The 27,274-nt window shown below is 45.4% G+C and overlaps 1 protein-coding gene across 9 annotated transcripts in view; it reads right to left on the bottom strand.

Annotated features, from left to right (window-relative positions):
- PTCH1 (patched 1) overlaps positions 1-26,230 on the bottom strand; it is a 68,191-nt gene extending 41,961 nt beyond the window's left edge. For 5 of the 9 annotated variants that reach the window (XR_012670959.1, XM_075137243.1, XM_075137244.1 and 2 more), the window contains exons 1-5: positions 25,997-26,230; positions 24,191-24,383; positions 2,330-2,519; positions 970-1,039; positions 769-860 (exon numbers count right to left, since the gene is read on the bottom strand). Coding sequence is in view for 8 of the 9 variants with exons in the window: in XM_075137243.1 (XP_074993344.1) it covers positions 769-860; positions 970-1,039; positions 2,330-2,519; positions 24,191-24,383; positions 25,997-26,197 (746 nt within the window). In the remaining variant the exon portion in view is untranslated. Of the gene's footprint in view, positions 1-768; positions 861-969; positions 1,040-2,329; positions 2,520-23,596; positions 23,654-24,190; positions 24,384-24,653; positions 25,002-25,996 lie in introns of those variants that run through there. The other 4 variants (XM_075137249.1, XM_075137250.1, XM_075137247.1 and 1 more) reach the window with 4 other exon arrangements.
- Between the last annotated feature and the right edge of the window lie 1,044 nt (positions 26,231-27,274).

The following is a 27,274-nucleotide window of genomic DNA, read 5'->3' as shown; positions in this document are numbered from 1 at the left end:
ACCAGGCTTAAGTCATTATTCCGAATCTCCCAACCAGAAAACACAAACCCCCTTATTTCCCCATCTAAAACTGTACACTAAAGGTTAGGAGATGGCCATTGCAAATTGCTTTTACAGAGACATGCAAACCAGGACAGAAACAATAAACTCAAATACTAACTCTTGCATAATTAACAGAAAATGCCTGCACAGATTAACAATTAACTTTTTAAAGGATTCGGGGCATATAATATCGCAATTGTAAATTGTGAGAAACCACCCATAAAAGATACTATATGGCTTCTTTAATGATCTCATAAGCAAAGGATTTGTTCTTTATTCCTTAGTAAGACTTGAGATTTAATCCAAGACATCTTCTTAGGAATAAGTTCCCAGCCAATCCATGTTTTTGTATTTTATGAAGAAAAAAAAAACAAAAAAACCCCAAAAAACCACCAGAAAAAAATTTATTTCAGGGGGAAAAAAAAGGTATAAAATTCTTAAAGCTTGAATTCAGAACTTACATTTTATTTTGCATGCTAACAGAACAGGAAAAATAACATAGGATTTAAATCAACGCCTACAAATCATCTCTTAGAATCAGGAAAATCTTTGTTCAATTTAAAAAAAAAAAATCCATCCATATTTTCTGTAGAGACACTATATTTTATCCTTTATTTTTCTGTTAAACCAGAATCTGAATAAACAATGGGAATGCAACTTAAAAATCATACACAGTTATACTATTAAAATCAGTCAGACCAGAAAGTTATAAAAAACAATGCTTACAATAGATAGGCAGTTCCTGACTGTAGCTTTGCTCCCTCCCAGAAGCAGTCCAAAGGAGTGATAATTAAGCAAGGATAAAGATACTCGATGATCTGTCAAAATCAGAAAGCAGAAAAACACAGTTATACTAGAACGTAATCAAAGCAGCACAAGCTAAATCATGAGAATACACAAATCTTGTAACTAAATGCCTACACATACCTGGTCCATGTAACCTGCTTCTGTGATGAGTTCTCCTGATTTATAACACAAATGTTCCAATTTCCACTGTCTATAAGAAATATAAAGAACAAATTATTTTTTTCTTGCACAATTACTGAAAAGCTATTTTCAAAATGTAGTGGACATTTAAAATTGCCACTCATATACACATATTGGCCTCAAGCAGCCAATCATTGAGAAAGGCAAATATTATTCAGCATAGATATACTACACCTCACAAAAAAAGCAAAGGCCTTTCTTTTTGTAGTTACAGAACTAGACATTTGTTTCAGTTATTCTCACATTTTCTGTAAAACTCATTAAATATAATGGAGCTGCTTCTAGATGAACAGGCTAGTCAACACATGTTAAAGGGACAGAAATCCATCTTTGTATAAATGAGACCGCTTTTGAAGATACCATGCAGTGACACAAGCGAGAGAGAAGCCAGCTCCAGCTCAGAAGACTAGAATATTTCCAGCTGACCTACACATGCAAGAGAAAAGAAACCATTAGGATTCCTGCCTTCCTTTTTCAGCTATGTTACAACTTCCACTGCCATGACTTCTAACGCCTTAGACAAGGCAGGAGCTGGGTAGAAGATAATTGGAGCCTCGGCATTAGTCCACTGAGGCATCAGTTGGATGTGCTGAAAGACAGGGGGCTTCACGCCTCGCAGGCAGCACACCTAGGCACATCATCATGCAAGTGGTAACCCTGGAGGAACCACTTTTCAGGGAGACATCTCGCTAGCCCAAAGCTGGTACCTTCCTAAGGTGCACCTTCATTATTTTTTTGTTGGACAAGATACAACTCCCGACCTTCAGTATGTGCACACAGACACTCTGAAGGCCAACTCTATTATGTCTATGTTATTAAACAGTTATTATTCCACTGCCATTTCTCACGTTTGCATTTCCCTTGATATCCAAACTACTGGAAGGATACCGTACCACTGTTCACAGTCACTATGTACCTCATGATGGTGTCAGCAAGAGAATTCAACTCTAATATGGAAGGATTTTCAGTGTTAGGAATCCCACCCATAAGGTTCCATTTTTAAGAGCACAGACATCACTCCTTTGTCAAGACAAATGCTGGATACTATCGCACTTCTCATAGGGGTACACTCTCAGAATCTCTTCCAACACTACTTACCCCGTCTTACTTGTTAAAAGCCAACTTGTCACTGCTATCATGCCACAACGTCAAGTATCAGAAATCAGCGACATTCAAATCAAAACATAGTCCTAAGGGAAAGGCTCTGAAGTGCTAAGCATTTAAAAATAAACGGAGGGACGCATGTACCCACTTTTTAGCTGTTACGGATGGTCAAGAAAACTTTTGCTTTTCCCCTTACCTGTTGTACATATAGACATGTACTCTGCTGGCCTGAAGCGCAGAGTCAAGGTGCTGTCGGAGTGCTTCTGTTGTTAGTACATTAGCACCATCTTCCTGTGGAGTCTGGATCATGAGCTGGGGGTTAAACATGGCCTCTTCTCCAATCTTCTGCCGAGTGTAATTTAACTCCCGACTCACTCGGCCACCAACTGATGGATAAATATCAACAGCTTTGTATTAGCCAGTAACTGCTTATTCTGGATTCACTTGATGAGCATTCTCCAGTCAGAAAAACTGGTCCATGTGCATGGACTCTTCTGTCTCAAACTGATCACAGTATAATTCTAAAACTAGTAACAACTTTATTTTAGTAACGCTGCACCAAAAACCATATTCCTCATTAAAATTCCATTGCCTCTATGCACTAAAACATTGATGCGTAAACTGGAGCCTCAAACAGTTTTTTCTACATTATAACCAATATCCCATATGTAAAAATTAAAAAAGAAAGAAAAAAGGAAAACCTTTTCCTCACAGACCAGACCAAATACTATGTTACAATTTCTTACACTTGTATAAACAGTCTGCTCCAATAGCACATTTCAAGATAAATGGCTTTAATTTACACTCCTCTCCTAAATAATTTGGCAAAGGCAAGAAGGAGAATGTTTCTCTTCAGTTAAAAAAAGGGAGGAGGGAAAGAGTAAGTAAGCATGAGTACTTCTTTCACCCTTAAGTAAAAAAGAAAAAATACCAAGTTCACATAAAGAGATGCAGTTTTGAGTGTAGCAGAAAGGACTGTCTACAGCTAATTTACTCCAGTGGTCCAGTACCTGCATAACATGCTGTGAGGCAGATCATTCATGTGCAACATCTGTTTTTAAACCCACATGAGCTGAACAGTGTGCTCCATATTAAAACATGGTGGGGAAAAAAAAGAAGAGAAAGGCAGAGGGAGACTGCAAAATCGGCAGGCTCTAGAGGGAGCCATATTCAATTTGCCTTGCCAGAAAATATTACGTAAGAATGGAAAATTATCTTCCGTCTTACAAAAAAGCATTCAGCTAAAGTTCATATACTTTATATAACCTCCCCTGTAGTCTCCCTAGCAAATGCATGTGGGAGGCGGGGTCAATTAATTCAGCCCATTAGCTGAATCAATACCACATCCAGATGAGGAGGACAAGAATACCACCAACATGTTGTTCCCATCCCTTACAATTTATTACCTTTATTGCTCTGCTAAGTCCAGGCTACAGACCTGGTCTAATTTGTTACATTTTTTTCAGCCCTAGTCAGCTTGGCACTGGTGATCTGAACTACTGCCAAAGTTTAATTCTGCAACAGTGTGAACAGAAATTAGGCATGTACATCTATCTCTTCCTAGGCCGTATAACGGAAGACTGATCTGTAACCAGTTGGCAGTGTGGGAGATGACATTCCCAAGCCCGAACAGGGACATACTTTTTCAATCACATGGGCCCTCAACCCACCCGTAACCCCCCTGGGGCTAAAAGGACCACCAGGCAAGACGCGGGGCCCCTGCATGGATAAAGCTGTCAGAATGAGACCCTCAACAATTAAACCATACAGTCATTCTGGCACGAAGCATTGCTTAATTTCTAGTTCAAGAATTCTTTGAAGAAATAAGTGTTTCCACAACACACTCCATTTTTTCAGCCTGTCACATGTGGCGTTACCTCCTTCACACCAAGTAACAGTGACCAGCTCACAGTAAGAAAAAAATAAAAATCAAAGTACAACTTCCTTACCTAGAGGCCCTTTATAACTTTTAAAATCCCTCTTACTACAGTGAGAGAACATACAATCATTGAGACTCCATATGCATGGTAACAAAAAGCTATTGTTAATTTTTGTCAAGAATCAAACCCTAAACACACTTTCACTCATCAGGCTCATGTTCACGCTCACTGCCATCTTTCTCCACCAACCAGTAGTCTATGATAGGCTAATAAATTTTGCTTCATCCTACAGGAATATGGGGTGGGGGTAAGGGAGCAGAGTTATCCTAATCTGCACCACAGCTTTCTTTTGCAGCCCTTTACGCTGCAAGTGCTTCCAAAGACAAAATGTCTCCCTCCCTCTTTTGCGTCTCAATGCCAGCCAAGACAATAAAGCCCCCATTTTATGAGGACTGTGGAGCCTACCATAAACTTCTACTCCTGGTACTATATTCTCTCCCATTCCACCCACACTTCCCTTTTGAATTTAACCAGGACTTTAACCAACAAATCATACTTCATGCAAGACAAAGGGCAGCATTCCTATCTCTGCTGAAAGTGACCAACTGTTTACTATCAACAGAAATGATTGCTTCCTAATCAAGGTCCTGTCAAACCACATTAACTTCACTGAACAAGGCAGATTTAGCTAATCAAAACTGCATCACACAAGTCAGTCATCAGAACAGAAGCTGGTTTTTTCCCCTTTTAACATTCAAAACAGGAATAGCAAAACCACCCAAGAAGGCGGGTGCACGTTCCAGACCCCAGCAACAGATCCGCTCCGCATTCTTCTTAAGGCATTACACCACTTAATTATTTCTTTGATGTGTCTGTTATGTACATTTCTTCAGCCAAATAGAGTGAAGAGAACTCCACAGTAGATACTTTATACAACGTAAACACTCAGGTACAAAGGAATTATAAACGTAGATTGAAGAGGAAAATTCTGACTGCCAAAGTCAGATTATACGAAAACTGTAATACAGAGAGACTAGAAGCAAATGGATACATCAGTGGTCTTTCAACATATCAGAAGTAATAAAGAGCAAAAGGGAAGGCAAAAAAAAAGTTTCTACCAGTTATGTTTTCATTTACTTTAATTGGAAGTTTGCAAAAATCACTGGAGGCTGCCATACCCAGAGATCTTAAGCCTCCACAATCGGCACAATCAGCTGAATATGCACTTTTTAAAAATCAAGTGCCCTTGTTGCCTTTTTTCCCCTCCAGGCTATCCACAGCTGGTGCAAAAATCTAGGAGAGAAACCACTAAAAATGTCACTGAAATGTACCTGAACCTCATTGTGCTGAAGATACAAAATACCATGCTCAACACTTGCACGCTGCAGAAAGTCATTCCTTACACTTGCAAGAAAAAAAAAATACATGCATTATAGTCATCACAGGATTTCCACACTATAGGACAAATGATGTAATGGAAAATATGACCAATGAACAAAATGCTGGTGTTTTGTGGTTTTCCTTTATGGACTCTGTTTTCTTGTATTTGATGACAACAACATTTTACACTCAAAATGCAACTGACTTAAACTGTTTGTATGGCATACAGCACCAATACTTCCCATTTTATTCCGAATCAAAGACAGACAGAATTATTTCACTTTAATATGCTGGTGACTAAATCCATACATCACCCTCCTTTTCTGATATATCAAAAGCCACTTGATGGTATTCGAGTCCTTTATTACATGATTCCTTATCATTTAGTGCCTAGACAGCTGAGTTGGTGGCACAAATTCCCACAAGCCAAAATGCTGATTTAAATAACAGATCGGTACATTGTCTCATGGCCGGTGGTAACACAATGCAGCAGTTTGTACACTATCTTTCCAGCACTGTCATTAGATTCTGGGTGTCTGCCTACTAGAAATGAGATACTATGCCATCTGTACAATTTAGCTAACAAATTGGAAAAAAAAGGAAAAAAAATCACAACAAAGTAGTAACACCAGCGTCCTGGCGCCATTCCTCACTTAATGTATCAGTTTCTAATTCTCAAGAATGTGTTTGAAGGCCAGTGTTCAACATGAGACAGTTTTACTGCCAGCATCTTTGTTGCCGAGTATCAGTTCTTGTTAAAAACCTGCTTTTTCCAGAGAAGAGGAAAGAGTCCACAGGCTTCCCTCTTAGCTCTTCGCCAGAGCACGGGAGATCTGCCTTGAGCAAGTCAGCACCCTGTGCCATGAAACACGCTGCTGCTCCTCCTGAACTTCCCCACCGGCTCGAAGGGAAGCTGGTCAAGGTACTAAATTCCTTGCCCTCCTGAGGGGCCTGAGGAGAGCAGTAACTGTCAGCATGGACGCTGGGTTGCTAAGAACTATGTAAGGACCACCGTGCCTCCCTCCCCCAAGGGCAATGAACAGCTGTCAGGGGGTAACAAGTTTTAGTCATCCTTAACGTGAGGCAGACCTGAACCCATGACCTATAGGTGAAAGGCTCTAGATCCCATTACCAAGCAGTGGGGTGACAGTCCCAGTATTTCAGTCATCACACATTAAAATGCTTCGGTGCATCTTGAGTGAGAAGCACCCAGAAAAACAAAACTGCTTGCCCCTAGTGCACATCTGCATAACACTGATGCACCCTCCGATGTCGTAAGAGTGAAACCGCACCTGTGTTCATTGGCACAATTTCTGACAGATTTCCTTCCACTGACTTACTAACCATTTCTAAGTTACTGGGTCATTCAGCTCATGTGCTCATTTCCACTGCGAATGTCACTGTCTTACCTACACCCTTCTCACAGTTAGCATTCAAAATTTACGTGGCATTACATGAACATGCTTATAAAGAACTCTGGAATCCACCACCGGGAACTGCAGTCCCATCCACACTGAGCAGTCTCAGCAGCAAGTTTGACCTCTGCTACACTAAGAGATCGATCCTAAATCAAGCCAAAAATCACTGCTTGTTAATCTACTGTCTGGTTGCTCAAAAGGCATGAAATACTTCTTTTTCAGAATATCTTACAATGTTCCATTTCAGGTTTCTGGAATTGCATCATATAGCCTGAGGTTTTGTTATTTTTTTCGGACATGAACACTAGTGCTATTAACCATTCAATAGTTACCTTGTGCACAACTATGCAACAAGTAGCTTAGTAGAGAGCAAGCTCTCTCTAAAAAAGATCCTGAGAGCCAAACACTTGGGATAAAAATGTTTACCTACCAATGTAGAGGACAGATTTTGAGAAACCAAAGCCAAAATTTCCAGAAATACCTACTGGTTTTGGAGCCTAAGTTCTTCTGTGACAAGCTTGAGGTGCGTGAATGGAGCAAAATTTTCTGGAAAACCTCCCTTCTGAAGACTATGGGCCTTAAGGTGTTTCCACTTGAGCACTTGTGGGGGGGCAGACACACTTCTGCTTTGTTTGAGCAACACCATCTTCGTTTTTCCAGGACTGTAAATGTGTAGCATTAGAGCAATCCAGCCCAACCTTTTGACAGTGACAATGCAAAGCAATAAAATCGTACTCTAACAGTCACGGACACCTCACACAAACAATGTATTTTTCCTTTCATCTGCTGACCCTTTTTGATAAATCAGACGTGTAGATTAGTACCCCTTACGATGCTTACATTATGGCCTGAGCAACAGCCAATGCAGGCAACCTCTGCAATTTGCAATACCTGTCATCACCACAACAGGAACGAAAGAGAAATAGAAAACAAAAACCCTTCACGACTCAGTAACCATATAAAAACAAAGACAGAGAATAATATCCCAATGTGTTCACATGAAACTCAACCTTTAGGACGAGAGGAAATGGCCTCAAGTTGCACCAGGGGAGGTTCAGGTTGGACATTAGGAAAAATTTCTTTACTGAAAGAGTGGGCAAGCCTTGGAACAGGCTGCCCAGAGAAGTGGTTGAGTCACCATCCCTGGAAGTATTTAAAAGACGTGTAGATGAGGCGCTTAGGGACATGGTTTAGTGGGCATGGTGTGTTGGGTTGATGGTTGGACTCAATGATCTTAAGAGGTCTTTTCCAACCTTAATGATTCTATGATTCTGTAATTCTTTACCAACCAACCCCAAAAGCAGCAGTGTGCAGAGAAAGACAAGAACAGTGCAGACTTGCACGGAGATCAGACAGCCCCCCGCCACGTGATGCGCTCCCCGCTGGGCAAGTGCCCGGGAAAGCTGCAGGTGCCTTGCGTTCTCTCCCTTCAGCACCCTCTCCCTGCCGGGAAGGGAACCAGGAGGGGTCTTTGTCTTCATAGCTCCCTCTTGGCATCCTACACAGCCTATCTCCCTCAACTTTGACTGCTGTTAAGGGCTTCCTTCTACTCCACTTCCTCACGTAGTCTCTCCTCATGCTGTTCCCTTCTGCACCTCTGTTACACGCGTATACAGGTGTTACTCAAAAACTACAAAATGAAACCAGTTTCAGTCCATTACAATGGTACGCAGATAAGCAGCCAGCCACAGCTTTGCCTCCCTGTCCTAACTGCGTACCGGGATTACTAGTGTTCACACCTGCCACATACCAGAAGGCAGCACCTAATGACACCAATGACAATTTCCATTTTTCTTGATACAGGAGCACAGACCTCATGACAACAAAACATAGCAGCCAAGTACTACTCACAGAGGATCAAAACCGCCTATAAAGAAACTGAGATAAAGAGTTGAAGTTCTCTGGCAGATATGAAGATTACCCTGCCTCTCACTGGGCACAGAAAAATAATGGCCTTTTGATTTAAAGCTTCCTGTTGCTCCCTAGGGAGTTCTATCTTCGCGTTCTCTCATATGTTTGAGCTTGTCTGTGCTGCTCTTTGTCAGCAACAGAATATAGTTTTTCTGCACTCAGACAGTATTACTTAGCATCCTGACAGAAGAGCAAGGAAGACAGCACCTTCCTCAGAGTCATCATTCTCTAGGCCTGACTGGCAGAGTACAGGGGTAAAACTGTTCGCTGGGAGGAAGTGCAGAACACTTTCATTGAAATTTAAGTTTAGTCAGCACAAGAAATGGGACTAGTTGGCATGTCCACTTCTTTAGACTTTTAAAATGCTGTCTACTTGTAGTGTCAGAACTGCTATTGGTTTACATGGTTGGTGTCTGAATTTATTAACTACTGACTGTAAGACATTATCATGTATCTGATATTCTAACGATGCTAGGGATGGCTCTCATAAGCCCATCAGGATTACATTACAAAAAAGTTTTGGCTAGCTGCAATGTTTTTTTTCTGCTCGTTTATTTAACTATGGGAACCAGCAGGGGTCTTTGTCTTCATGCCTCCCTCCTCGGCATCTTAGACAGCCTATCTCCCTCAACTTTGACTGCTGTTTAAGGCTTCCTTCTACTCCACTTCCTCACGTAGTCTCTCTTCGTGCTGTTCCCCTGTGCATCTCTATTACACGCGTAATAGTTTTAACTTATAAAGACTTCATAGGGAGTGACTGAAATTGAGCTACCAAAAAAAAATTCCGTTGAGAAATGATGAGCTTACAAGAGCTGGAACACAGTGGTAAGCAATCAGCGTCTTAAAGAGATTACATGGTCGTTCAATGGGCCATGCAACAACTCAATGAAAAATTATCATCTTTATCATGTAATTAGACATGATCTATGCCAGCACTGGACTACAGGCAGTCAGAAATTCCATGCTGTGTCTAGGTTTTCCCCCACAGCATTTACTCTGCTGAATACATCTATCTGCGTTTGTATAGCTCACATGGCGTAGCGATGGTTGTGCCTGCCCAGGTTAAGACAGCCTGCACCCTACCGTCTCCCTTCCCAATGTCCAGTGGGCACTCTACACTTCTCCTTCTCCCCCATTACAATGTCCAACAAAAGAACACTATCTGCCTAGAATACCATCACATCCCAATATGAAGATTTAACTGACTTCAGTCTCTCTTTAGCACCACTGACTTCTAGGAAAATCTAGAAGCAATGTTACCCCCTCAACCACTTCTGTCACACTGAGAATTAGATAACACCATTGCTTAAAAAAAAACAAAAAAAAAAGAAAAAGCAAAGATAAAAGACTGTGGCCTACAAATGCAAAAAAGTTACAAAAAAACCCCACAACAAAGCAATTCAAAAGGCTGCTTTTTATCTCCCAAGCCATCATATGATATGAGTTAAGTTACTCCTCACACATGCTGAGGATGACTCCACTGTTGCTGTTACAAATTTCATTAATGCTGACATGATTATGAATAGCAAAAATAAGAACACACATCAAAGATGGCTTTTCATTCTGTCACAGTTTGACAAAGTTTAGAGCTGTGACAAGGACACAAAGCTGTCTGCATACTCAGAAAGACAGCCCAACAACAGCTGCCTCTGCTTGTAGTGGGAAACCTTCCCTGCAATTTTAGAAACTAAAACCTTCTCTTTCTAAAAATCAAATAAAAGCTGATTTTACATGTATGCATCTGTATTGCCCATAGGCAGAAAAATATTATTTCTGATTGGATAAAACAGACAGATTGCTAAAAAAAATTAGACCTTTTTTGATGCATTTCTTGCTTGGTGCCCCTCTGGGTTGAGAAACTGGGAAAGCGCAGTAAAAAATACCAAACCAAAATGAACAAATTGAGCAGTACAAACTGGAAAAAAAAAAACATGCAAGCAGCTTTGAAATCTAGAATAACATAGAAAACTGGTACACGCAATTCAAACTTTCCAATTAAACATAAAATGCAGTAGCTGCTTACTGAGCTGCGACACATGTCCTTGGTAACAGGATATGAGCTGTTCACCTCTGGGTCACTGGTTCTAATCCAGCCAGGAACAATAGTGACCACAAGTTGTTTACCATCTGACAGCTGTTTGCTAGCTTATGTGAAATGAGTTGGTGGTCTGAGTCCATTTCCTAGCGGGCAGGTGTCCGTATTGTAGAAAACCACCGTCACAATTGGCATCCTTGTTGACCATCCCAACAAAGAGACTGAGGAATGAATGGGCACGGAGAGTGAACTACCCTTTCTTCCAAAAACGTGGTCCCTCCAGGTCAGAGCTAAGCCACAGCTTTTGGTGGAGAAGCCCAACTACTGAATTTTCTGGCTGAAGTAGCACAGGAATAAAGGACTCTAGACTCTGCTTTTTCCTAGAAATCAGGGAGACGGCCTACAGAGAGGATAGGCAGCCTATACAGATTATTGCAACTCTCCAGCAGTTTACGGTCATGTCACAGTTTACACCCGCTGAGGAGCAAAGCTGAATTTTTATTTTTGGGTAATTTAAGAAAACATTTGAGCACTCTTCGTAACAGGCCAAAATCCTCAATTGTACATGTAAGTGGCTAAGTTTCCAGGAGTTCTGCTGAGAAGGGTATGTAAGGGGCTTCAAGGTCTAAACCTAAGGATTTCAAAACAGCTGAATATAACTGTTTTAAGTTACTTTAACTTGAATAAGAGCTTCTGCTGGGTAATATGTTAAAAACAATTTGCTGTGTTGTTCCACAGCAGTCAGCTTTCCTCTAGGCCCAACTTTTCATTTAACCTCTCAGTGCCCTTTCCTCAAATATGTAATTGTTTTCCTGTGTGGTTAAAAGCAGCATTTTAAAGTCTTTTCATCTGTACTCCTGGGATAGCACAAATTTCATCTGTACATGGAGTAGCACAAAATTTGAATGCAATTTTTTTAAAGGAGCAGCAAACAGCAATGAAAAAACCCTCCATCCAGAACCTTTTAGATGATATCGTTTCCTAAACAGTGCTCTTAGGAGACGGCAAAACTAACATACAGAAAAATGAAAGGAGTGAACATGTTATGAAATGGGGTACAGTTTCTTTCAAGTATTCCCTACCAGCTGCTTGCTGTACCATCTGTTGTTGCCTAAGCAGCTTCCTTCTGAATGGCTCTGCACTGAAGCAGAACTGCTCTCACTGTCGGACACAATCAGGTCAGGTCAGCACTCCCCCCAGCACCGAACCTGCTGCCTGTCACGGCTCCCCCACCTCAATATTTCTTACTGGCCACCAGCTCCCAAGACAGCGCTGCATCTGTCAGGAGGCCCATTTTTCATCGTTTGCTTGCTATTCACACCAAGCAGTAAAGAGCGCGTTTCATTTTGTGCAGGATGCAATCAGAGATTCCTGTCAGATACTCCGAGAGTGTGACCATATGGCCAAGTTTATTCTGAAGCAGAAAGGGCTGGGAAAGAAAGTTAAGCAAATGACCGAACACACCCCACAACGCAACCTTTCTGTTCTACTTTTGGCTAGTCGGATCACGCGGGCGATTTCGCTTCACCACCAGATTACAACAATGGTCTGTTCACCCTCTGGACGGGGAATTGCCAGGAGCTCCAGGAAGGGCGGAGACACGCCCCTGCCGCAGCCGCCGCGGGCAGGCAGGCACCGGCGAGGTGCCGGCAGACGGTGCCGCTGGCCGGCACCTCCTCAAGCCCGCCCGCAGGCGCCGCCGGCGCCTCCGGCCCTGGGCACACGGGGAACCCCCTCCCCGCCACCCGGCCCGGCTTCCGCGGAGCCGGCCTCGCCCCCCGGCGCGGCGCAGCGCAGCGCAGCGCCGCGGCCGCCCCCTCCCGCCCCGGCCGCGGGGCGCGCCGCTCCTTCCCGCTGCATCTGCGCAGGGAAACACGCATCGCTGGGAGCCACTTTCATGATTTTGTTGCGAGCGGGATTAGCTGGATTAGGGGCCGATGCATAAGGACCCCCTGCGGCTGCGAGGAAGTTTCATCACAAGGTCAGTGTGGTGTGAACTATATTCTGTCAACACCACCACTGCTTATAGCCGAGTACAAAAAATACAAAAGGGGAAAAAAAAATTGCCAGTGAAATATATGAATGAACAGTTTACGGCGACAAAGAGATTTACAGATTTCCCCATCAGCTGTTTAAAAAGATGTGTACCCTTCGACGCTGCGCTCCTTTAAAACAAGAAACCTGTATTAGTCATTTTTAATTTATAAAGAATTTAGTGGTTTAGGAGGTGGGAGGAACCTGGGGAATAAGTGTAGCAACCCACACACAAAACCACAGAGGAACTTCTGGCACTTGGTCTAAAACCAGTCATGCAGCTTGAAGATTGTTGCACTGTTGAGATTTTATTACATATAATGCTGTCACCTTCAAGACTATTTAATTCCTAGCCCCCTAAGTGCAGTAAGTAACAGAGACATAAAGAAAAAAAAAAGGGGGGGGGGGGGTTGGAATGCAGAAAGGAGAAGGTGAATTAAAGTTTTTTGTTTGTTTTTGCTCCTTAAAGCATAACTACCAACCTCGTACTTCCCCCCCCAAAGATTCCCCTCACCCCATCATAATGGCATCGCTCAAAGACAGCAACACTTCTGTAGCCGGTGTGATGCAAAATAAAATCTGTAGTGAAAGAGGGGAACTTTTGTTTTGCGTGCGTGTGTGTGTAGTTTTTTGCGTTTTGGGTTTTTTTTGGTTTTTTTAAGAGCAGTCCGTCTTGCACAGAACCAGGCTGTTCAATCAAAGCTTTATCTGTTATATTTCTGTCCGTCTTTCTCTTCTGTTTAGCGCATTCACCAACAAGAGAAAAGGGAGTAAAGCAATGGAGGCTTTGACCTGCAGCTGTAACACAATACTTTCGCACAGCCCTGTCGACCCCTGACATAAATTTTACACCGCAGCTGGCATTTACACACTTAACATTACCATATGTATAGCCTACTCTGTGCTAATTATGCTAATCACCTGTCTAACTCTCTGCTGCGAAAAATGGTTGTATTTAGCAGTCCACTGCCTACCAATACAGCTTACTGTGTGGCTGAAATGTACATTCAGACGGCTCTGAATGGCAAGATTTTTCCACGTTGCTGGCTTCATTCAGACCACAGAAAAATTTATTCAAGTCAACTGGTTTCGGTCCGCAACAAAAAAGTTACGAGAAAAAAGTGAGTGTGTTCCTGCCCTAACATTCTAAGTCTGCTTGCAAGCAAAATGATAAATCAATTGGTGTGGGAAACAAAAAGGGAGAAAGATTTCTTTTGCAAGCCATGTGAAACTGTAGCCTATTTAAAAAAAAAAAAAAAGAGAAAAAAAAGAAAAAAAAGAATAAAAAAGGTCATCCTATTTCCCCAAATCTCTAGAAAGAGCAGTTAATAGATGTTTATGCCTGATCACAATTCTCTCAAGTTGCTAGCTTTTATCTACAGTTGGAAGTCACACTAAACATGTTTTAGTTTTGTTTCTCAATCTTAATAATTTGCACTAGAATATAATATTTTCTATTATCTACCGCCTACACAATATCAGCTTCTAAACAGCAAGGGCTTCTTTTCTGAGTATGGGGAACCCCTCAAGAAGTTCATAGAGTAAGACTGGTGTAAATGAAATCAGAATTAGGCCCATATCCAGAGGCAAGTAAGATAAATGCACAGGAAATACTCTCCAGGAAAACTGGAGAAACACCTTCTTTAAGTACCTGTATACTTTTTTTTACCATTACAGAAAAGGTAACTTAGAAAAATTTGAAGTTATAATGGATAGAGGTTTTTTTAATGTTATCATGGTGTCAGCAGAAAGGGAGAGGTTTAAATGAGTTCCTAAAGCTTATTTTTCTTCTGAGTATCTCACTGAGGAGATTAGACTGAGATCTGCATTGGGATTGCATTCCTGGAGCTATTTAAATACAGTTTATCACATACAAATAAGTTCCTATAACCCCTTTCCCCTCTGCACACACCCAAGGAAGCTATGGCAATTCACAGATTTGTCAGATAACCCAAACGTAAATCTGATTACTGCATCACCCTTGGCAATTTCCTTTCAGGTCAGATTTGCGGAATCTTCTTTCAATTAGTTTTAAATATTATGAAATGACATGTTCATACACAAAATGGAAAAATGTGCAAATAAACCTCCTATATCCACTACCACATCTGAAGAAGATAAGCACACTGGAAAAGTAAGTCGTTGTTAATATACAATAAAGGGTATTTAATTAAAACCAAGAACAGCTCAGCAGTGTTTATACTCAGAAGGTGCAGTAACACACCCAGTCTTTCCACTACACAGCATGAGGTTGAGAAGAATCCTATGCCTCTGCCTCCCCTACTTCCCATCCTTTGTCCACTCTGCTTCCATGTGCACGAGACTGCGGTTCACAATAAGGTGAAGTAACAGGTTTTGCCTGTCAGCAATGGCCTTTACTTTAATATTTTACTTATTACATGCCTGTTTGACTAAATTAAGCAGCCTCAGCCAAGACACATCTTGCTTTCTAGCATCTCAGTTTCAGTTACTATTATCTGCCAGTCCAAAGCACTAATTTATCTGTGTTCTTTCAGCTCCAAAATACTGGTTGAGCAGCCAAAACACAAATAACACTGCAACTACTGTGCTTATTTCAGAGCCTGTGGATTTTTCCCTTTTCTTCTTTTTTTTTTTTTTTTTTAACTAGGAGATGGACCACCCTGCTCTCATGGCACAGAACACTATTTACATTGCAATACTTGACTGTGTCATACATCTGGCATTTTTGGGCAGGATTCCTGAGCTAGGGGCCAGAAGCCCTTAAGCAATGATTTAAGGGGGGGAAAAAAATCATACAACTTGACTTAACAGTGCTCATTTCTAGTTTGTTGCGCTTAACTTTTGGTTACTGACTGAAAAGCAGAAATGCATCAGGCTGGTAAACAAGAGAAGGCTGTTTCTTTTAATTTATCTTACAGTAAATGAAGACTGTATTACAGCTTAAGGGCTCAGCTCCAGCTTCAGGTATAGGGTGTACAACACTGCACATGTGCCTTAAAAATATCAGCTTTTTCTTGCACGTGAGCAAAATACAGATGTTTCAAATATACAATGATTACTTGTATATTTGAAGCTGGAATTAAGTTCAGTACAATTCTCTAAAGGAGCAGCACCTTTGCAGAAAGAGTCAGGTTATGGTTCTGCTCATTCCCTTACCTCTTATATATCTTGCTCAAGAACTGAAATAACTAAGTTTTCCAAAACCAAGCAGAAGTTAAAGCCAAGACATTCATTCTAAAAACCAAAATTAAAATTCTCCATACATCAAAACGTCTATATGGTCAGCAGTTTCCATAAAGGGCTTCCTACCTCACGAAATTACTACTTCTGCCAAATTCAGGATGTTTATAGCAACCGAGGTGAGACTGAATGAGAATAACAGAGAAAAAACAATAGTGAGTAAATTGTATTTACAAATATTAAACTAAGTTTACACAGCAAAAAAGGAATTAAGAAAAATACGTTTTATTTTTAAATTCTGAATTCAAACTTACTCCACTCCACCTATTTCTAGTGCAATGTACAATGAAAAATTATTCCAAGTCAAAGTCACTCAATTAACAGCAAGGATGAACATAGCTTATTGTATCTGGTATTCATTGGTCATATTTAGCACACTGTACGTGGATAATAAAATAGCACAGATCATGCAAAACAAGAGCAAAACATTTTCCTGTTCTCCTTGATTGAGGGGCACAGAAATAAAGTGGCCATTATAAGATAGCATGCATTTTCAACACAGAAATCACACTTCAAAGCGCTGAGTCTTCTGTCATGAAGCACCATCTTGGGAATCTGTTGCCCCAGTAAAGCATCAACAGTAGAAAACCATACAGTTTCTGTAAGTAATAATTAAAGTTGTGTTTCTTTGTCTTTCTGAAGTCTGACAGGGGACTACACTTCTTATTGTAGAACTGTCACTTAGCCCTTAAGGAGTTTTACTGATTTCTTCAGGTTTTCTCAGGTAGAGTAACTCACAAACACGAACGGGGAAAGACCTCCTGCACGAGGGGAAAGACCTCCTGCACAACACAAGGCAGGAAAGATTAGAGAAATGAAAAGAACCAAAGGCATACTGAAGATAAATATGGATGGTTGAGAAAATATATATAACTGTACAGAAGACAGAAAGAAGAATGAACTTCTTGGTAAAATTCTGCACTCCAGCTCCTGCTGAACTCCAAAAAGAGCAGCTAGAACCATGTGTATCCACACCATCATCTGTAGAGAGAAAAAGCACTGTGCAAAGGCTGGAAGACTGAACTTTATTCTATATACACGAGAAAATGCCTGACAAAGAACAGCCCCACGAGGTCTATAACCAAAATGCTGTTTTAACCAACCAGAATATTCTTAAAAAGCTAGCTGTGGGGCAGAAAACTTTACAAGCACAGTTTTACCTGAGTGCTCATAGGTTGAAGCACGTAATTCACTGTTAAAAGGATTGTGCATAAAAGTCCATGAGTGTCAAAATGAGAACATGTTCCATTAGACACCAAAAGGAAAGCAGTTGCAGACACATTAAAACTAGCATCCTAGTGGACACAGCTCCAACAGGTCATAGGGAGGTCAGCTTTGAAGGAGAAATCCAAATGAAATATAAACATGGCATTGTAGAAACCAGACAAATCTCCCATAGCTTTGTCCAGCCAGCACTAATCTAGGCATCAGCTGTGGTGCATAATCTAAACAAAAGGATCAGTCGGTTCATACATCTGGAAGCTGTCATATTTTGGAGCCTCCTAACAGTTATGTGTAACTGAAACATCCACTTGCATGAAACAGCCTTTAGATTTGTTGAGCGGTCAAGAACTGTTACATGCATACGCTATGTAGTATTACTACTTTCTGGGGAACCACCACAAATACTATTTAATAACAGGGCTTGGACCATCTCCTCCCACGGAAAAAATAAATCATGAAAATGGATGGAGTCAGGGTGAGGAGCTAGAGTTTTCCTTAATGCATTCACTGTTGAAAGCAAGTTTCACTAACTATGGCTTTTAGAGTTCAGTCTTGCCTGAACCTAGTGTCTACTAAGGAATAATGAGAAAGGAAGGCCCACTCTATACAAAAAAAGGACAGTCCACTTAGAAGGTAACAGGAGTTGGTAGCAGACCTCAAACCACTCACCACCACCTCCACATAGCACCACAACTCCAGCAGCAGCCAGCCCTACTGCTGAGCTAGCTCTTCTGCTTACCTACATTCCTCCTGTTCCTGCTCAGCAGCAGTGGCGTGGGGACCAACAATAAAGCAATGTTGCTTTCAACTGTTCTATTTCACTCCAGCATTTCTGTACCGAAATCTCCAAGCTCTCCAGAACTACAGAAATGCCTTCACACCCTGTTCATAAGCAGCAAAATCCCCAGAGTGCAAGATGACACTTCAAGTTCAGAAGGGAGGAAGAGGGGGATGGTGCAGCCAAAGCACTGCCCTGCTAAATACACGTTTCAACAGAGAAGGAAACAGACCCTTCCAAACAAGGATCTGTAGGGCACATTCTGGCACAGACATCGGTGACAGCGTGTTAAGTTTGGAAATAACAATGAAGATTAATTTTCTGCAGCCTTGAGTAAATTAAATGCCTCTGAAGTCTGAAAGGCAGAAGGAACCGTGCAACCACGCACTTACAGCTGAGAGGAGTGCCAGTTCTACAGGAGGAGATCCTCCTCTTGCCCTTCCCAGAAGAGGTAGGAGCGGGGGCATACTGTCAGTCTGCTGCGGCTTCGTACGTGGGTAAAGGCCTGGCTACGCTAGAGTCATTCCAAGTTCTGCCACTACATTCAGTGAGTTCAGGATTTCACCCTTTACCTTCTCAATGACCAAAGAATGGTCACATGCAATACCTTCACTAAAACTCTTACAGACAAAAGAGGAATTTCAAACACCACAGCTGTTTTTTTTTTGATGTACAAGCTTTTCAGCAATGAGCACCAACTCTGAGCAGTGGTGTGAACACCTGTCAAGATGGAACTTAACAGAGATGCCAGTGACTTTGAATTTAATAGCAGGTCCTTGAAAGATGACAATCAAACATCCATATAACTAAAACCTTTACACATCTTTTCTTAACAACTTTCAATATATAGAAACAGAGGGAGTTCAACTTCACAGGAATATAAGACCCACTGTCCCGATGTTTTTATCCACAATCATCATGTAAAGCTTAAACATTAGAATTTGATGTTACTTTTCAAAACAGAAGCACGGACTGAAATACTCTTCCATTTTGACCAGTAAACGTTAAAAAGAGCACATTGCCCAGATGACCATCCTTCAGCCATCATGAGGAAACACCACTGCTACCTTCCCATTTGAGAAACCACATGATAACTAACCATACTTAATTCAAAAAAAACAGTGGAATTGGAAATTTTCCAGATAAACACCTTGCAGTGAACTTTCAATACGCATCGAGGGACACAACACAGGGCAAGACAGTATTGAGAGAAAGGTAAGCTCTTACGTCACCTGATCGATATGAAACTAATGGATTTGGTGATGTCATCAGAGAAAACCCCCGAGACTGCCACACAGCCTACCAACACCCCACCTCAGATTCACCAGCAGAGTAACTTCTGCTCTTCTGCCATCTACTCTGTGTCGATGTGGTGATGCTGTGCACCAACGCACATGTTTGTGGAATTGTACCTGACAAGGTCAATTCCTGCCAACTGTATTCAAACCAAACATGTTACTCCAGCCCACTCACATAAATTTGTCTCCTTGAAACAACAAATCCACAAAGATATGTTCCTTTACTATTCTTTTTTGTTTCTCCAAAGAATACTAGTGTAAAGTTAACTGATGCCTTAGGCAGAACTTAAGAATAACTTTCTGCTCCACCTGCACTTGATCTTGCCGGGTTAAGCAAACTGAGAATCTGTGGAAATAATGCTGTTTCCTGCATCACTCACACGCTTTCCTCATTTTCACCTCATTCTTATGTTGCACGGGTAGATCACATATTCTAAGATGGGTCAGCCATAAATACTACAGTAGAGCAACTTGGTTTTTGCCCCTTCAGAGTGAAAGGAAACAATACTACACATAGCTCAAACCTTCACTTACAGTTTCTGCCGTACACACTCAGTCCTAATTCACTTACAATTAGAACGTGCTCACTTTGTTCCAAGCACCAAAGCTGAACTATGTGGCTACTGAGGCATTTTGTTTTCCCTGCAGACTGTCCTATCCCTACCTGTATCACCCACCCTTTCCCTTCAAACTGCCTTAAAGAAGGGGCTCTGCATGTTAGAGCTTGGTTAGCTTTGTGAAGAGGGCTACTTAAAGGGGGAAAGGTTTGACTGAGCTACAGCTAGTGCAAAAAGTGCAGAAAGCAAGAAAGGAAGGGAAGAACACCATGATCTTCAACCTCTTAAAGAAGAAAAAGTAATGAAGAAAGTGAGGGGAAAAAAATCCCAAGACAATGGTGACATGAAATGAAGTATCAAGGAACAAGCCTCGACCATGTCTCCTGTTATGAGCTGCTCCAATTAATGCCATTCAAGGCATTGCAGTAGCCAAATTTCAAGCTCCACTTAACAGAACCTTCTCTGGAGCCACAAAACTACCTTCTTTCAGAAGCAGAGGCTGTGAATTTACATGTGTGACTGCTGTTCACACACAGGGTCTTAGAGTGCCTATTAGAGTGGTAGCGAAAAACATAACCCGTTATGGGCATGATTTCTTCTCCATCCAGAGTGCTTTCTAGTTATGAATGGATGTTTCTAAAAGCACATCTGTGTCCAACAAAATTCAGTCACAGAGGAAATCAATGCAAAGCCCTTTTCATTCTCTCAAGGGCGCACGATGTATAAAAATGCTAAACAGTCCCCACAACTCCAGTATGCATGGACACCCACATATAGCAGTTCAACTAAAGCTGAATAGCTGTGGGTAACAGAACTGCCATTAAAATGCCAGTCCAGAATTTGTTTGTCCAAGAAACTAAAACAAGCATCCTCCAGCAGCAAGGAATGCACACGGGGATGACATACCTGCTGATGGGCTGAGGGGAAATAGGTATGTGTCCCAGTCAAAGACACCAGAGAGCCACACTACAAGACAGGAGCACGGATTCAGAATATACTGTGGGACACACAGTAATAACTGAAGTGCTCTGAACACCAGCCGGAGGATTGTGGTTTTTTTTAAAAAAAAAAAAAAATTAAAAAGCTACTCTACAACACTTAGTGCCAAGAAGCAATCTGAGAGGAAAGCTACTTTGGTATCAGGAGGCTCACAGAAGGCCAAGAGTGTTGGCACAAATTCTGAAGGAGGAAGACTACTACAGGAAAACTGAAAGAATGATGTTTTGGAGATCTGTTTTTCTTTTTCTTTCTTTGAAAGTTTGCCTACCAGGTGGGTTTCTAAACTTCTTGTGTAAATATTACAGCCATAATAGCTTCAGGCCCAGACTACTAATCATTTATCTTGGAATGTGCATGGTCTTAAAACTCATTCAAACTTCACTTCGCTATTTTTAATTAATTGTGTTATGGTGTTAAAGCAACCATTTACTTCCAGCAAACTTCAGTGCTGTGTTACGTTCCATGCTCCATGGTATTCAGAAATACACCATATAAAACCAGTCTCTTTATGTAAATACTGCCAATTTATTCAGCAGTAATAACTGTAAAAAGCTTCAGTAGCAAATCAAAACTGTTACTTGAAATATATTTCAAATAATCTACCATATTTGACCAACATTGCTCAGTTCATTCAAACGCTTGGTAAACAAAAGGTAAAGGCAAAAATAAGACAGCTGTTTTAATAAACAGAGCCATTCAGCCACTGCTTCTACTAAAAGAAACCTTGATCTAACGGGTCCCTTAGTACAATAACCTCCATGGAGTGTACTTTAAAGCTGTTAGGACCAGGTGCATACAAGTGCAGAAAAACGAGTTTGGTCACCACTTTCCACTTCTGCATAGAAAGAACAGCATTTTCCATACTATCTCTTTCTATACCTGTTCCATCTCAAATTCTCACTCTGCGCTTCTGTCTGTAGTTTAGCAACAGAAATATGCGATTGCTATTTGTTAGGTTTATTTGTGTAACACCCTGGTTCATGAGCGCAACATTTACAGTGTCTCTACCAAGAAAAGCACATTTTAGCAAGCCCTTTTGTGTAGATGGTCAGCTAGTGCTAGAACAGGAAGACTAGAAGTTAATTCAAATTAAATCCAGAATATTTTATTTCATCTTAATCAGCTAGTCTTTTCTTGCGATCTAGAAATGCAAGGGTTTCTAAATGCAGAGTTTTAATACATTTTTTTACATTATTTAATTCTGACATGAAAACTAAACTCAATAGATCTGAAATTACACAGATCAACTCTGTACAACCAGATGCAATACGAATATATCTTGGCCATAAAAACCTCAGAGATCAATTTCAACTAGATTTTATACCAGGGACTTTCCCCCCTCCCCCCTCCATGAAGCAATAATTAATGGCATGAGAAGACGTCAGTGCAGCAACTGAACTAAGTGGCTATTTTGCAAATCATATTTTCTTCCTTGAGAATTGCATTTTTACTGTTGGGCCAGTCATATAGGCATTGTCAGCAAGCAGTTCCTCAGGTTACAAAAAGCACGTGGTGTTAACGGGATGGGATCACCTTCCAAGTAAGTGAACCCCAGTAGTATCAGGATAATAAACCTCAAGGAAGCGTGCTGGATGGACCTGCAGTCACAAACACTTACAGAAAAGCAGAGGTAAAACACATATGAGCAAATATTGACAAAAGAAACTTCGCCACAACAATCTCACAAGGACTTAGAAAAAAAAGGATGTTCAGAGTCGTTTGCATTAGTATTTAAGGTATACAGGACCCAATGACCAGTACAGACTCTGAATGCACATCTCTGCCTATGGATGGGATCCTGCAGTGCCTGCTCTGTTTCTCAGGGCTGTTGACAGCAGATCTCATCATATTTTGGGCTCCTGGACTATACGGACCAAAAAAAGTTCAGTCGCTAACCCATTATTTCCCAAAACAGAAAAAAACAATACTTGCTAAATGACCCCTCATCCTGACCCCAATATGGCTGTCATCTGCAAGGATGGAACCTGGTCCTATATGGTCCAATTCATCCACAGGGCAGGACAGACCACCTTAGTACAGCCGCTAACTTTGTTTGCACTCAGCACTAGTTTTTCCACACACACATATACAGAGAGCTATTTAGTAACGATTATTTATGCAGCCCTCCATATTAACTTTTATAAGCCAAATTCTGCTTCAAGCAACTTTGACATAAACCCAGAGTAACTACTGCAGTCAAGGAACTGTTTTCACGTCAACCCAGCTAACGGGGGAATGTGATGCTAAGTAAATAATATTTTCCCCCAGGAAAAAAAAAAGAAAAAACAAAACCAAAACCACCAAAAAATCAAACTCGAATACCCGGCAGCCTGGAGCCGTGCCTCTCAGAGCGGGGTAACCCGCCCGGGCTGGCTGCCCCGCTCCCCGAGGACACACGGGGCCTGCGAGGGGGGCGCTGGCGACACCGCCCTACTCACCCCACACACCCCCGTGCTTTTGGGGGGTGTCCGTTTCGAAAGGCAGCCCGCGAAGCCCCGGTCCCCCGGTACCGCTCCTCTCCTTCACCCAGCCCGCCTTCCCACGCCGGCGCCTTCGGGCTGGGCCCGGCGGAGGCGCCCCCCGCCCCGGGCACTGCCCGCGGCCACCCCGCTCCCGGCAGCCCCGCTTCGCCTCGGCAGCCTTTTTTATTTTTTTCTTTTGGTCCTCTCCCTCCTCTTTTTTTAATTTTTTTTTCCTCTTTTTTGTGTTATTTTTTTTCTTTTTTACCTTCAGACAAACGCTCCCCCCCACAGTTGAAAGCTGTCCAACAACAGGACCACACACAGGCACCCGCCCCGCCGCGCTCCTCGCCGCCCGCCCCCTCCCCCCGCCGCGGGCGCACGCACTCCCAAAATGGCGGAGGGGCGCATCCCGGCAGCGCGGCCGCCTCCCACCGCCGACGGGGACGCAGAGTATCCGTCGCCCGCCGCCCTGCCGCCCTGGGAGACGGGCCGGAGGCAGGGGCGCAGGGTGGCTGGGGGCGGCCCGGCCCGGCGCCCCCCCGCGGAGCGCATGGCCTGCCGCCGCGGCCCCCCCCCGCGGCCGGGGAGGTGGTACGCGCCGCCCGCGGCCGCGCGCGCGCCCCGGCCCGAGGCCCGCCGCCCGCCTCGACAACCGCCCGCCCAACCGCCCCGCGCTGCGCCGGCTTCCCCGCCGGCAGCCCGGCCCCCGCCGGCAGGCAGGCCCTCCTCGGCATGAGGAGCGGCCCCTGTGCACAAACGTACACACGCAGGCGCTGCGGCCGCCGCCGCTCGAGCTGACTTTACCCGGCCGGCCAGGCGGATCGGGGCGGCAGCAGGAAGAGGGGGACCCGGGACTTACCTTCCACCCACAGCTCCTCCACGTTGGTTTCGAGATTAGCTGCCCTTAATCCTACAGCGAAAGCCCCAAATATGAGGAGGCCGACCACCAAAAACTTCCCGCAGTTTTTCTGAATGTAACAGCCCAGTTTAAATAGCAGTCTCTGAAACTTTGCTCGCAGCCACAGCGGCGCTTTCCGTCCCGTCGCCTTCCCCTGCAAGGCAAGAAGAGGTCAGTAGTCGAGGGGCTGCGGCAGGCCGCCGGCCGGACGCGCGCGTCCTCGCCCCGGGGCACGCGGGGAGAGCCTCCCGCCCTCCCGCGGGCAAGACGGCTCCCGCCCCGCCGGGGGCGCCTCCGGGCAGCGTCCCCGCGAGCACGGACGGAGCGGCGCGAGCAACTGCGGCGGGCGTCCTTCCAGCAGGGCCCTCGCCCCACGGCCCTGCCGGGCAGCCGCCCTCGGACGCGCGCACAGGCCACGATGTACCTGCTGGTAGCCATCCTCGCCCCAGACCAACACACAGGTTGGGGGCGACGCTACCACCACATCAGACCCCTGCGCCTTCGCCTACGCCGCCCACCGCGCTCTTCGCGCGCCCGAGGCACCACCGGCAGCTCAGGCTGCACAGCGTTCGCGCTGGCAAGACCCGCGGCTCCAGGGCAGAAGTAGCCACTGCCGATAAACCTCAACAGCCACAAGAAAGAAAAAAAAAACCCTTTTCCTGTTCTCCTTCGACTTCTGAAGGGCTGGGGGGGGGGGTGGGGGGTGATGGTGACGGGGAGCTAGTCGGTAGCAGTTTGCTGCCGTTCCCCCCATTCCCAGCTCCTAGCAGGGGTTTGGTGCTGAGGAGGACCCACGTGGTGAGCAGCGCTGCAAGATCAGAAGTAATTCATTTCCATAGAGTTTGGAGACGCTGTGTGATCTGAATTAGGAAGTAGAGCAGCCATCTGTAAGTTACGACAATATTTGTGAACGGAAGAGGGCAGCCACATGGATTTTTTTTTTTTCCCCCTCCTCCTTTCCCCCTTCTTACAAAGCCCAGAAATCCGCTCCCTGAAGTGAAACCATCCCTACAGCAAGGCAGCGTCTCGGGGTTGTTTACTTTGAACATTTTTGGCCGGCGGACATTGGCGGCCTGGGCCGTCCCTCCGCCCCGCCCGGGCCGGGCTTGCGGGGCGCTCCAGCTCTCCCCGCCGCCACCACCACCGCCGCCGCTCCGCGGGGACCGGCGCGACCTGCGCGGCGGAGCTAAGGCGGCAATTTGTTTACGGCCCTGGCTTCCCCTCCCACCGCTGGGGGGAAGAAAACCGCTGCAAGCTTTCTCTGCTGGGGGACCCCCTCTCCGAGGGCAGTCGCCGTGCCGGCGCTCGGCGGAGAACTTCACAAAAGCACAACTTCTGCCAAGAAAGCGGCCGCCCGCTTTCTCCCCCGTCCCGGCCGGGAGCGGGTGTTGCCGAGGTCGCTGGGCGCTACGAGGGGACGGAAAGGCGGAAAGGAAGCGGCGGGGGAGCGGGCCAGGGGCTAGCCGGGGGGAGGCCGGGAGCGAGCTGAGGCTGTCTTCGGCGATTTTCGCCGGAGGAGTGCTCCGCAGCGCAGGCACGCAGCAGGGCAGGCACAGGCGAGAAGGGAGGGAAGGAGGGCACTCTCTCCCGCACTGAAGAGTCACAGACGTCCCTCTCTTTTTCCCAGCATTTTATTGGTGGCTGCTTCATTTCCATCTCCTCCTTCCACCCCCGCGAGAAAACACACCACCTCCCTCCTCCCCCGCCGAAAAACAGCACTAGCGCTAGCGTGTATCTCTGGAAAAAAGAGTGAGAGATTGAATGCACCTTTGAGATCTGCTCCAAGGCGAAAGCCGCATCGCAGTAGCTCGGCCGCTGCAGATACTCCCGGTCGGGCGCCGCGGCGCGCCGATTCCCTCCGGTCCTCCGCCGCCTCCCGCCGCCGCTCCTCGCCGCCCGGCCGGGGTGGCCGCCGCCGCCCGCACTGCTGCTGGTCTCCGGCTCCGACACGTTACCGGCCGAGGCCATGTTGCCGCCGCCGCCGCCGGCGGGACAGGGGAGCTGCCGCTGGCGCTGCCGCCGCCGCGGCGGGGCCCGGGGGCCCGGGGGCGCGGCGGGGCCGCGGGGGGCTGGCGGCGCTGCGGGCCGCGGGCTGCTGCTGCTGCTGCTGCTGCGGGGGCTGCCGCCGCTGCTGCCGCCGCTGCTGCTGCTGCTGGGGCTGCTGCGGCGCGGCCGCCTCACGCGGGGCGCGGGGCGGCGGCTGCCGCCGCGGCCGCTCCGGCCGAGTCGCTCCCCGCGCCTCCCATTGCCACATCGCGCGCGGACCCCGAGCTGCAGGCGGCCGCTCCCCGCGCCCGGCGAGGGCGGGCGGGCGGGCGGGCGCGACCCCCGGGCCCCCCCGGCTGCCGCTGCCGCGCTTTCCTCCGCTCCCGTTGAAATCGCCTCCTGCGGCCGCCGCTGCCTCCGGGAAGCCGCTGTCCGCGGCGGCGCTCAGCGACGGCGGCGCGGCGGCGGCGCGGCGGGCCGCGGCGGCTGCTGCTGCTGCGCTGCCTGGCCGTGCTGCACCATCCTGCCTCAGCGCCGGGGTGCTTCCCGCGGGCCGCGGGGCCGGCGGGGCTCCGCGGTCGGCCCCGCCGCGGCGGCGGGCGGCCGGCTGCCTGGCGCTCTCCCCCGGCGTGTGCGCGGCAGCAGCGAGCTGCAGCCCCTCGGCTCAAGAGATGAGATGAAGAAGAAAAAAAGGACTCTCTCCATTTGGATAAAGAGGAGGAGGGGTGGAAGGGGGGGGGGGAGTATGAGAGGAGAGAGAGCGAGAGGGCGAGAGGGAGGAAAAAAAAAAAAAGCGCTGAAAGCCCGCCCCCGGGGCTGTCAGATGGCTTGGGTTTCTGCGAGGCGATTGGCTCGGGGAGGGCAGAAATTACTCAGCAAACATGACTATTATTAGCTGCTTAGCAACAGCTCACCAAAGTAGAGAGACCACCCAGGCCGGCAACCCTTGTGTGTGCATCTCCAGCTTCAGGGGGAGCCTTAAAGAGATCCAGCCTTCTTTGCATGCAATACTTCCATTAAGGAATGCCTTCCCCCCCCACTTTCTTCTCCGTTTTCTTT

This window comes from Calonectris borealis, chromosome Z (genome assembly GCF_964195595.1).
Source record: "Calonectris borealis chromosome Z, bCalBor7.hap1.2, whole genome shotgun sequence".
NCBI lineage: Eukaryota > Metazoa > Chordata > Aves > Procellariiformes > Procellariidae > Calonectris > Calonectris borealis.
Note: the sequence above shows the minus strand (reverse complement) of the source record. Positions and strands in the feature narration are given on the sequence as shown.